This window comes from Lepidochelys kempii, chromosome 12 (assembly GCF_965140285.1).
Source record: "Lepidochelys kempii isolate rLepKem1 chromosome 12, rLepKem1.hap1, whole genome shotgun sequence".
NCBI classification, from domain to species: Eukaryota; Metazoa; Chordata; order Testudines; family Cheloniidae; genus Lepidochelys; species Lepidochelys kempii.
Genome location: NC_136391.1, coordinates 21,296,700 through 21,308,684, shown reverse-complemented (window position 1 = coordinate 21,308,684; position 11,985 = coordinate 21,296,700). Strand labels below are relative to the sequence as shown.

Below are 11,985 nucleotides of genomic sequence, written 5' to 3'. Positions count from 1 at the left end.
GAGGCGGCGGGGCGCAGGGGGCTGGGCCCGGGGGCAGGAGGGGAGGCGCGGGAGCCCAGGCTGCGCGGCCACCCGGCTCGGCGGGCAGCCGGCTCGGGCGGGGCCTGCGGGCGCGGGGGCGGAGCCGGCGGCCCCGACGCGGAAGCGGGAGGAAGCAGCGTGGCTTCCCCTGGATGTAAACACGGCGGCGGGGCCGGGCCAGGCCGAGGGGTCGCGCCGAGGGGTCGCGCCGCGGGGCTTCTCCGAGAGGCCCTGCCCAGGTAACGGGGAGCGGCTGGGCCGGGGCAGGGCTGAGGGCCGGACGCTCCCTGCGTTGCGAGGGGAAGAGCCCGGGGGGAACTGCCTGGGGCGCCCGCCTGTGTGGGCTTTGCCTGCCCTGGGTCAGGACAACCCGACTTTCCACTTTAAATCGCACCTCTTCCCTTCCCCTGGATTGCCGCCGTCACACGGGGCTGTACCGCTCAGTAGTGAACCACAGGAGCGTTCAGAACTCCCCCCCCCCCCGGGGCTGACTGACTGACTGACTGACTGACTGACACCCCCCTGTCTGTTTTCCCATAGGTCATGAAGTTTCTGAAGCTCTTTGGGCGATTAAAATCAGTTGTCATTGGGATGGTGCATGTGGGGGCATTACCAGGTAAAAAAGAGGTTTTATACTGATTGCAGCTCAGATAAGCCTGTGTCCAGTGAGTCTGATTTAATACCCCACTGACCCATGTTTGCTATTTCTTAACATCCAACAAGGCACAGAAGAGAAGTGGGGTGGAGCTAGCATATTGACATTCTTCCACGTTGTCCAGCTTGCTGCCTCTTGCCTACCTCCATATGTCTGTAATCTAGCAAGGTAGAAATGCACTATGCACCATATGATCACAACATAGCAGGTGCTGTTATGTGTAACCAGATCCAGCCTTTGCGTAGGAGTGCGCTCCCTGGACTTTACTTAAGTTGCACAAGTTTGTTGGCTGGATTTGCTCTGCTGTCCAGAACGTTAGAGAGTAACAGCCGTGTTAGTCTGTATTCGCAAAAAGAAAAGGAGTACTTGTGGCACCTTAGAGACTAACCAATTTATTAGAGCATAAGCTTTCGTGAGCTACAGCTCACTTCCTCAGATGCAACTGAGGAAGTGAGCTGTAGCTCACGAAAGCTTATGCTCTAATAAATTGGTTAGTCTCTAAGGTGCCACAAGTACTCCTTTTCTCAGAACGTTAGAGTAGGTGACATTTTATGAGATCCCCATGCAGCCCTGGGTGAGCGGGACATTTAAGATCCCACAACCTGAGCTCTTGGGAAGGGAGCCAGAAGAACTGCAGTCCCTGTTGTTGTGTGGGTTTTTTGTTTGTTTTGTTGTTGTTGTTTTTAGGGAATATTGGAAGTTAACCTTGTCGCTGAGCTCACCATTCCCATGGAGGGAAGGTGCTGGAGAGTGACTGGGGGGAATTGAGAATTTATGGGAGGGAGTGAGAGACAAAAGATCAGGGTTTCTTGTCAGGATACAGTGACAGTGACCTACCTGGAAACCTGATAGCTGAGATGAGCATGCAGGTTTTTCACTGGGACATTTGCCCTTGACTTCACAATGGAGCATCAGTAATATTAGCTAGTCAGTGTCAGGCAAATTCTTCAGGCCCTGCCCAGAGTGATCTTATGGTTGTGGCAGACAAATTGAAGGTGGAGCACTCACTAGGCTCGGTATTTTTAGAGTGGCTTCTGAGTTTGGTTGCCCAATTTGTGACATCTACAGCCTGATTTTCAGAGGTTTTTCTGTTGGAATTGTGAGTGTTCAGCACCTCTGAAAATAAAGCCTAAAGTTAGGCACAAAAATATCAGAGGACACTTGAAAGTTTTTGGATTTCATCTTACCTTTAGGGAGAACAGACAGAAAAACAGCAGACTTCACTGCTTTTTGTCTGTTACTCATCAATGAGTTATTTTGCAACAGTTTGCAATTGTAGTTGTATCTCTGTGTCTTGGATACAGTCCTGTGTACTCGCAAAAAGAAAAGGAGTACTTGTGGCACCTTAGAGACTAACCAATTTATTTGAGCATAAGCTTTCGTGAGCTACAACTCACTTCATCCTGTGTACTGAGAATCTTCCTTTTAGCACCAGTGCAGTTTTTAAATTGTCTCCTGTGCATCATTCCTGTTTGTGTGCCTCTGGGAAAACTGTCATGCAAGATTTAACCTCCACTTCTCATGAATCATTGGAGAATCCCTACCAAGCATCCCTTCCTGTCAATTTCTTTGATCTTCTTCCTATTAATTTCCCATCACTGGTGCAGAGTAGTTGCCTGTGACATTGCCACAGATTGAAATACATGCTTTGTCACTGGTAAAGAATGAGGTGTGATCACAATTACAGGCAAGAATGACAAGCTAGGTGCTGGTCTGGTTCAGTGTAAGGTTACATTTGATATTCCTGAAGTATGAGGGCTTTTAAACCAGTTTTAGGAACTCAGTAGTCAAACCATGTCAATCAAGTTCTACTAGGGACAAGATACCATTAAGGTATGAGACATTATGCAACAGCCTACTACTCACATTATTTACTCTGCCAGTTTGTGCCTACTTTGGCAGTTCTGTCAATGCTTGCAATAATCTTAATCTAACTCTGACTTTGTTTTGATTTCTGCTTGTATCATGGCATATAACATTATTGTTCTTTGCAGGGACACCACAGAGCAGTTTGCCATTGACCCAGATCACTGATCAAGCCTGTCATGAGGCTGAGATTTACAAGGATGCTGGAGTTGTAAGTTTCATTTTTCATCCTTCTATTTCGATTTTTGCATAAAGATATTGCTATGTCAGAGTACGACAAATGTTGGTTCTGTGGAGCTAATATTTTCAAGATCACATTTATATTAGAATTCTTGCCAAAACCTGGATCCAGACTGACATACAGATTGTTAGAAGGGGTTTGAAATTCAGTCCTAGATCCACATTTTGCAGATGGCCTCGATTTCTATAATAGTCTAGATCTCAGTATTCCTGAGCTTTGGAAGAATCTGGATTGGCACTTTGCAGCTCAGGGCCAATCACTTAAGCATGTCTGCAATCAAATCCTAGAAGAATCAGACCAGTTAAGGAAGTTAGATTGTCTTCTCTTGTTTTATGTTTATACAGTGCCTACCACATGGGTTCCTGGTCCATAAATAGGTTTCTTAGGCACTATGATAACACAAATAATAATTAATATGATTAAGATAAATTCGTTATTGCCAAACATCTTGTCAGCTTTGTTCTTTGATAAAATTGCTGAACCAGTCTGACAAAGTGGTATATTTGTTTGCCCTACATATTGTATTTTAATATAATTAAAGCGCTCTGTTTTGTGGACTTACTGGAGAATGGAGTATGCCCAGGCAGCAGATCAAGCACCTCCACTTCGCCTCTAAGCAGATTCAACCTGTTCTGGTTGTGCTGGCCCCTTTGTGTATATTATGCAGGGTACAAAAAGCACATGTGTCCATTTCTGCTAAGTGTAACCCTCCCATGATATACCCCTGGCAGTTAGTGCTCTTCTACTTTACATATCTAGAAGATCTGAAAGGCCAGTCTCAGCTAAAGGCAACAAAATGCAGGTACTAGTGACTGAATTTCTATGGACCTCAGGTGTTGTAATAATTTCCATAGTTCAGCAGATTTTTAACAGGGTGCATGTCCTTTTAAAAGGTCAGGGTATGTTTTAAACATTTCATTGCGCTCTGTATCTATGTGCTGCTGCACTTTTTGCTTTGACTTGACTGGAGTGCAAGTTTCTGGCATGGCAATGATGCAGGGTCTCAGTGATTGGGCTTTAAACAGGGCTTAAATGAATAAATAGTCACTCCTGTGAAATACTTTTATTTTCTGCATAACATTTTGAATATGTTTATTTTTATATAGTATCATAAATTCACATGGTACTTTACAGGCAGAGTAAAATTGAATCTAAGAGCGTAAAATCTTAAATTACAGAAAGCTAGAAATGAGATGCAGAACAACATTTAATTTAAAGAAGAGTTTGCAAAGTATTGGATGGATAAACCTAGAAGGAGTCATGGTAAAAGTGGGGAAGGAGAGCCGGGAGCATGAAAGTGAAACAATGAGATGAAAGAGAGTATTAAGAAGAAATCTGTGAGGAGCAGGAGACATGTCAGCTGTAAGAGGGCATGAGGTTATGTATGGCCTTGAAGGCAGAGACGAAAGTAGAATCTGATATGTTAAAAACTTACGCCCAAACCAGGCGAACTGCTTCATGGAGGCAGATCTCTGTGCCTACAAAGAAGGCCATTGGCTTCACAGAGTTTACTCATGCAGAGTTTTCTGGACTGATGCCTCAGACTGTAAGATAGTTGGGTCAGGATCTGAGTTGTTGTTGTTTTTGTCTTCTACAGCAAGGGTTCTGAACCTTTTTCTTTCTGAGGCCCCCCAACATGCTATAAAAACTCCACAGCCCACCTGTGCCACAACTGTTTTTCTGCATATCTAGTAGATTAAAAGATGTATTAAATTGATAGTTATACAGTTAAACACACACACATATAATATAAAAAAGAAAAGGATAAAATAGGCACAAAAATAAAAAACTGAATATTATTTTCTTTGTGTAAATCTGACGGGGTGCAGGTTTTGGCTTGAGGCCCACGCGGCGGGACATAGGCTTTGGCTCCTTAGTCTCTCTGCCCTGCACCCCAGTGAGTCTAGTGCTGGCCCTGAAACCTGCTCGTAGATCCCCAGTTGAGATCTGCATTCTACAGCACAAACCGCTCTGAGCACTTACTGAAAATACAACAGGAAATAAGTGACAGAATTAAGGCGACTAGATGTGGTTAGAGTGGCAGGAGAGGATAAGGACTAGCAGTAGGGCTTTGTGTAGAATGGCTGGGATAGGGAAGCTAGAGGTTAACATTTTGGTAGAGGGATCGGGTACAAAAGTAATCTGTAGTTCTCTTAAAGCCACTGTCAAACATTCCGTTATTTGACTATACTGGAGCTTTAACGAATATTTAGCAGGAGGAATTTTGTTTTCCTTGTGTAAGGAGTTATACATTGAAGCCTTTAGGGTCAAACCTGAAACAGCGTCACAAATACATTTTAAAAAATCTGTTGAAGAAAATGTAAACACTTAAATATAACTCCCTTCATTGGCCTCAGTTTTAGAACATCTTCAGCAATTTTAGACAAGTCACTAATATTAATATATGAGTTCGTGAAAATTTTTTTTTTCGTTTTTGCCTTTCTTTGCTGGATCCTCAATTCCCCTTCTTCAATTAATATAACAAATCCTGTACTAACTGGGCTGCCATAATTTGCAGTATCAAAATGGCTAAACTCTTCACTTGCAAGCTTAAAACTCGCTCTGTAGATAGATGAAAGATTAATGCAGTAATTTCTCTGCATATTAAATCTTATATTCACTCAGAGTAGAAGTAATAGCACAAACATTCCACGTAGCATTCACAAGTGCTGTAATAGTTACATCAAACCTGTCTTTAGTTCCAAAGTTGAACACTTGAAGTAGGCTTTACAGTTGAAATACCTTATTGCATTGTGATTGCAACACCAAACACGTGAGGACTCCGAAAAACAATGAAAACCACACACCTGTTCTTTTGATAACGAGGGTCAGAAATAGCTGTGAATATCAATAAGGAGGTTGTTATAAAATTTGTGCTGAGTACCCCGATAATGCTTTCCTTCTGCTACCCTATATCACTTGCACCATTTTCTCTAGCACTTCGAATGGTATACTGGTTCTCATTATACTTCAAAGGATTACTCGTTTCTGGATATTGAGAGAGCACTCCTCCTCCAAATTCAGCTTCTTCTGGGGAGGCAAGGAATCTATTGTCTCTCTCCCCATGGGGACTTGAGGTGAATGGTTAGACTGCCTCTTCACTTCTCTTGAAGGGTCCTGATGGGTCTCCTCTCCCACTAGAAGACAGATGTTCTTTAGTGCCTCAGACACTGGAAGTGTTGCTCAAATCTACCCAACTTCTGTCTGGCAACTACTTGTTGATAATTACTTGTTTACATAGGCAAAAATGCCCTGTGTACCCAAGCCAATCAAGAATTTAGTATCTATGGGATAGAATCAAAGTCCTGAACAATAGCTATGGGTCTTCAGAAAAGGCCTTCCCCCCCTTTGATCCCCTACATCATTTGCATATAACTATTTCCTCCATGCTAAGAACCTTCACAATCTTGTAAGGTTTCTCTGGCTAAGTGAATTGGACATAACTGCTTTTGAGCTAGCTTATCTTGAAGCAGCACCATCTATCGTAGGCATTCCTAATGTGCCCGTTACCATGGTAGGAAATTGACAAGATCAGCTGGCAGGCTTTATCACTGAAGCGACTCTTCCTCTTTTGGAAGAGGCACTTACACAGCAACAATGCCAGGCCCCATCAACCCTACTGCAGAAGTTGGATTTTAAGATTCATACTTTGGTCACCCACTAGGAAACACAGAGTGTTACCACTATTACTTATGAACTCTATCTACAATAGACCTTTATCAAGCATTTCTCACTAGGGCTATCACCGCTCCCACTGAAGATAAGGTTTTCGTGACTTCAAGGCTGGGAATTGTTAAAATTGCTTAGTGTAGACAAAGCTACAGACAGTTTAAATTTTCAAAGCACTCTATATACACAGCATTGATTAAAGGAAGTCCTGCATCTTTAGAAGGTGACTTGCCCGGTTCCTTAGCAGTTTTTTAACATAATAAATATGAAGGATTTATAATGTTGGAGCACAATAATAAAGACAAGTGAGTGCTCAGATAGGAGGCCATCTGTACTGAAAAATATCAAACACCATCCATGTACTTGTATTGCCAAATAACCAGGTTGCCTAGACAAGATTTTATAAGTGACAGATTCTGAGTCTTTAAGTTCTCTGCAATTTTTCCAGTGTTCTGCTTTCATTTTAAGAGAGGGTTAATACAGGGTTCACAATGTAAATCTCTGGACTTATGTTAACTCAGCCTCACAGAAAGCTTCTACATTGAAACAACAAGGGTTCAAGTTTTCCTCCTTCACATCATTTACTTTAATTAACATTTACTTTCGTCACCTAGTTGAGACTATTTAAATACTACAGTGAAGTACAGGCAATTTAAAAATACAGCAAAATACTCCGCTAGCATGAGGACATTGCTAAAGAAACATTGATTATGTTGTTGTCATGGTTTTTACCCATATAGTTTCCCAAACAAGTCTGTCTTGTTGCACTGGCTCCTTGTAAAGAATTTGGGGTTCTCCCTACCTCCTTTGTACTTGGAAAGTTTTACAGCTATGTGCGTAATTTGCATTAGTTTTTTGGCAGTGAAAAATGAACACCTAGACATATTTTTAACTGCTGGTAAAAGCTGCTGCATGGATATGGCAAGGAATGATGGTTGGAGTCTTAGTGTAACCTGCACTTTACTCCTGGGGGAATTTTGCACCCCTGCACATACGCAGAATTCATGTCCCTTGCAGATTCCCCTTCCCACCTAGTAGAAAATAGATTCTGCCAGGGAAGTGTTGCAATTACTCCTTTTGCCCACCAGAGACTGCTATGGCACCAAAAGAAAGGGCAGATGACTCCAGGCCGAGCAGCCAGCCATGGAGAGGGAGGGGGCAATGGCTGCCTTCCTCACAGCGTCCTGCACACAGGGCCGGGTGAGGAGGCACAGGACACTGGTGGGAGAGGGGCAAACAGACTGAGGCACATGGTGCTGCTAGTGGGTCATCTAGCCTGGGGTACAGAAGGGCTAGTGGGGGGGTCACAGGAGCTATTTGGGTGATACCATTGGGATAGGGGTGGAGGGGGTTGCTGAGTGGGGGTGCAGGGACACATGGGGATAGGGTGAGGGGGGAGCAGGGGCACACAGGGATAGGGCCAGATGTGCCTGACTGAATGGGAGAGGCTAAGGGTCAGCCAGGGTCTGCATGGGGGAGGGTCCTCAACTCCCTAATAATCCCCACCCCAAAAAAACCCCACCACGTTCCATACTTCTCCCAGCCACACCTAACAACCCTCCAGGTTCGTTCCCAGGCTCCTTCCCAGCAATTACTTCCCTCTCCCTCAGCTCTTCTGTTACCGCTGACACCCCCAAGCCTTTTCACTGCTTTTGAGAGGTGTGGGGAATACATTTATGTACTGTAATTTAAATGAACTATTACTCAGAAGTCTATATTAATATGTCTAGTAAGGAATCAATTTGTCAAAAAACATTTTCTGAATCTTTTTTGTTGTCTGTATTGTTACAGATATCTTGCTGACAGGTATTTTGAAATAAATTGTCAAAATAATTGAAACTGGCATGATTATATTTTGTTATTTTGACAAATAAAATATGCAGAATTTTGCAGAATTTTAAAATATTGTGCACAAAATTTTTAGGCACAGAATTTTTATTTCCCCCAGGCATAATCCTTGTTTCTTAACAGTTTCTTAAGTCCCATCCACACTATAGTGTGGTGGAATCTTGCATAATTATTATCTGATATAGCTTGATTTAGTAACAGAGTAGTACACAAAAAACCCCTTACATATCTAAGATAAAGAAGAAATCTTTTTGTTCAAGTAGAGCTTTTGAAGGAAAGCTGGTCTTGTGTTTAGGGTAGATGATTCCTACAAACAGAAAGTAGATCTTGTAGGACAGTGGTCTCCAACCTTTCTGAATTTAAGTGAAACCCAGGATCTGCCCCACCCCTTACCCAAGGCCCTGCTCTGCTCTCTCCATCCTCCCTCCCTCCGTTGCTCACTCTCCCCCACCGTCACTCACTTTCACCCAGCTGGGGCGGGGGATTGGGGTGCAGGCTCTGGGCTGAGTCTGAGGGGTTTGGAGTGTGGGAGGGGGCTCTGGGCTGATTCTGGGGCAGAGGGTTGGGGTGCAGAAGGGGTGCAAGTTCTGGGAGGAAGTTTGGGTGCAGGAGGGGGCTCTGGGCTGGGTCAGAGTGTGGGGTTCAGGAGGGGGTATGGGGTGTCAGCTCTGGGAGGGGGATCAGCATTGGAGTAGGGGGTTGGGGTGCAGGAGGGCGTACGGGATGCTGGCTCCACAAGGGGATTCAGGGCTGGGGGTGCAGGAGAGGTGCGGGCTTCCATCAGGTGGCATTTACTTGGTCGGCGGCACAGCAGGGCTAAGGCTGGCTCCCTGCCTTCCCCGACCCCACGCCACACCCAGAAGCAGCCAGCGTGCCCTTGCAGCCCTGGGGGGGGGCACGTGGCCCTATCCTCCATGACTCCTCTCTGTAGGTACTGCCCCCACAGCTCCCATTAGCCGCAGTTCCCCATTCCTGGCCAATGGGAGCTGCGGGAGCGGTGGTTGCAGGTAGGAGCAGTGTGCAGAGACTCCTGTCCCCCCGGCGTGCCAGCTGCTTCCGGCAACGGCGTGGGGCCTGCCTTAGCCCTGCTGCGCCACCAGACTTTTAGCTGCTGGAGATAGCGATCGACTGGCAGAGGCTCCAGGATCGACCAGTCGAACGCAATCTACCGGTTGGTGACTCCTGTTGTAGGACAATGTGCCAATTGATTTCCTTTTATAGGGGAGCGACTGAGGCAGAGCTAGAGGCATGGATTTTTCCAGAACACATCTGGGTGCTGGAAAGGAGATATAAAATGATGATTCCTAAGTGAAAGTTAGTTTTCTTCTAGACTGTTGTTTGTGTAACTATATCAGCATTAAGGGAAATGGTAGACTCCCCTCTGTAGTTAGAAGGGTTTTTTTTTTTAAGAACAAGTATCCAATATCTAATTGTAACAAAAGGAGAGCTTTTTGTTATTATAATATTTTGCACACAACACATTTTAGACACGTGTACACATCACTCAGAATGAAAGGGGTTACAGGAAATATTTTATATGAGAAGGAAGGCAATTGTCTGAATAAAGAAGATGTAAATAATCTTAATATTCAACTAAAAAGAAATGCTAGAGAAATAATTACAAGAGTTTTATCTGTTCCTATCCAAATAAATTCTGTTTTGGAATATGTAATACTGTAACTGTTGCCATAGATTTCTGCTCTATAAGCTTAAGTTCCAAGAACTTTAATTCAGCATAACTGTTTTCTCTCCACCATTTTAATTAGCTGTCTGATAATGAAATCTGTTTTATATCCATATGAATTCAGTAAAAACACAAAAATCTGTGGTAAGTGTTATAGTTTTGACACAAAAATAAGAAAGCAAGCTTTGAGTTAATGTATCTGTAATTTAGCTCACTGTATTGCAGAACATATGTTCTCTTTTTCAAATTAAACAAAACCTAATGTGCAAAAGATCACAGTCCTATCTGATGGTACCCAAAGAATAACATGTTATTAAAGTAATACCCAGAGCCTGTTGCGTTGCCCAGGGCTGAGGGGCACTCTAGTTGAGGAACAGATCTACTGAAGTGTCTGGGTATAAGTGTATTAAGGGGAAAGGGCTCAATGTTTGTGCTTTTGATTGGAGCTAATGTGTTTTAGTATCTTGTGCTGGGAGCTGTTATAAAAATGGGAGAGGCTTTCATTTTTAGATTTTAATGAATAAATGACATACTATTTTTTTAATGCTCATAGAAAATTTTCAAAAGTTTTCATAAATAATTTCAATGATAATTTTCTGTCCAGACTGTTATCAATATAAAATATTTGTATTCTCTAGGTCACCTAATCTACTGTATGTCTACAAACCACACAATAAAAAATTACCACTTGTGCTATTCAGTATATATTTTTTTCTATCATGAAGCACAGTGTGGACAGCATTAATTTGAGGCCTAGACATAGCCCTCTATGACTTCCCTCTCAAACTGTGGGTCAGCACATAGTCTGCTTCCTCTCTTCTCAGAAGCTACTGTGAAATGCCAGCAACACAGTCCAGTCCCTCAAGTCTGCTCTCTTCATAGGGGCAGTCATAGGGGCAGCCATAGACACTGTTCTTCCTGATTGTTTTATGGTTCATGAGAATGATCTTGTGGAGTGGATTGAGGCTGGCCAGTGCATACACAAAGCAGTGCATCTTCCCAGGCTGTTTGTTGGTGGCGAGTATATTGTGAGACTGGCTAACGGATCTTGGGTGGAATTGAGAGGGGGATAGGAGACACTGATGTTGGGCTCATTGAACTAATGCTTCTTTTCTTATTCCATAGCAGTGGTCAGGACTTAGGAACTCCTTCCTACCACAATAGCAATATGGGAGCGGGGGCTTCTTACCCTGGGAGGATAGGAGTTCTAGCACTTCTGCTGTAACTCTGAAGTGAAGAGGAGACTTTCCTGTAACTCTGGGATGAAGAAGAGAATTCCCATCTCATGAGTTCTAAGTATCTATAATATTTTTTAATTATAAACAAAAACCCCACAAACAACCACTGGCTTGGGTCCTTTTCGCCTCTCGAATGATGCATACACACACAATAAATTATTACTATTACAGCTCTATTAGCTTCTACTTCCTGTACGACAGTATAAACTCTTAACATAAATGGGGGTTGGTTTTTGCCTTTGGGTTATAGGGTCTTTTATATTAGTTATTCTTAAAACTGTGTGGACTTTTGCCCTCCTACTGCTCAGGCAAATAAAAATCTCATAGCATAATTTCTCCCTCCATGGTGATAATTTTTGTTGTGCCCAAGGTTCTGGCAGGTGACTTGAATCGCGCAGTGGGCAGCCACCTCATTGCCTGTGATCCGGGAAAAGGCCTTCTGTGAGATTGGAGGGTTTGGAATCGACTTGCCCAAGGTGACTGCCTCACCATTTTTGCAGGGAGATATGATGCTGCCAGTGGGAGCAAGGAATCCTTCTACATTTTATCTGTTGTCCACCTTCTGGTTCCTCTTGGTGGCTGTTATCTGCTTCATGATGGATCAGAGTTTAGTGCAAGGCTGCATTTCATGTGTGCAGATGATGCAGCCCTTGTGGCTCACAGTGTTGATGCCCTACATCTTATTACTGAGTTCTCTGTTTCATGCAAAATCTTTGGGCTAACAGTAAGCTTGAAGAAGACCTATCATGCACCAAGCCTCTTC

The 11,985-nt window shown here is 43.6% G+C and overlaps 1 protein-coding gene across 5 annotated transcripts in view; it reads left to right on the top strand.

Moving 5' to 3' along the window:
• Positions 1 to 115: 115 nt before the first annotated feature.
• Positions 116 to 11,985, top strand: part of LOC140896266 (uncharacterized protein F13E9.13, mitochondrial) — a 79,999-nt gene continuing 68,129 nt past the window's right edge. For 4 of the 5 annotated variants that reach the window (XM_078848107.1, XM_078848108.1, XM_078848106.1 and 1 more), the window contains exons 1-3: positions 116 to 260; positions 562 to 637; positions 2,671 to 2,753. In XM_078848107.1, the coding sequence (XP_078704233.1) occupies positions 565 to 637; positions 2,671 to 2,753 (156 nt within the window). In that variant the 5' untranslated portion in view covers positions 116 to 260; positions 562 to 564. The remainder of the gene's footprint in view (positions 261 to 561; positions 638 to 2,670; positions 2,754 to 11,985) is intronic. The other variant, XM_073307776.1, reaches the window with a different exon arrangement.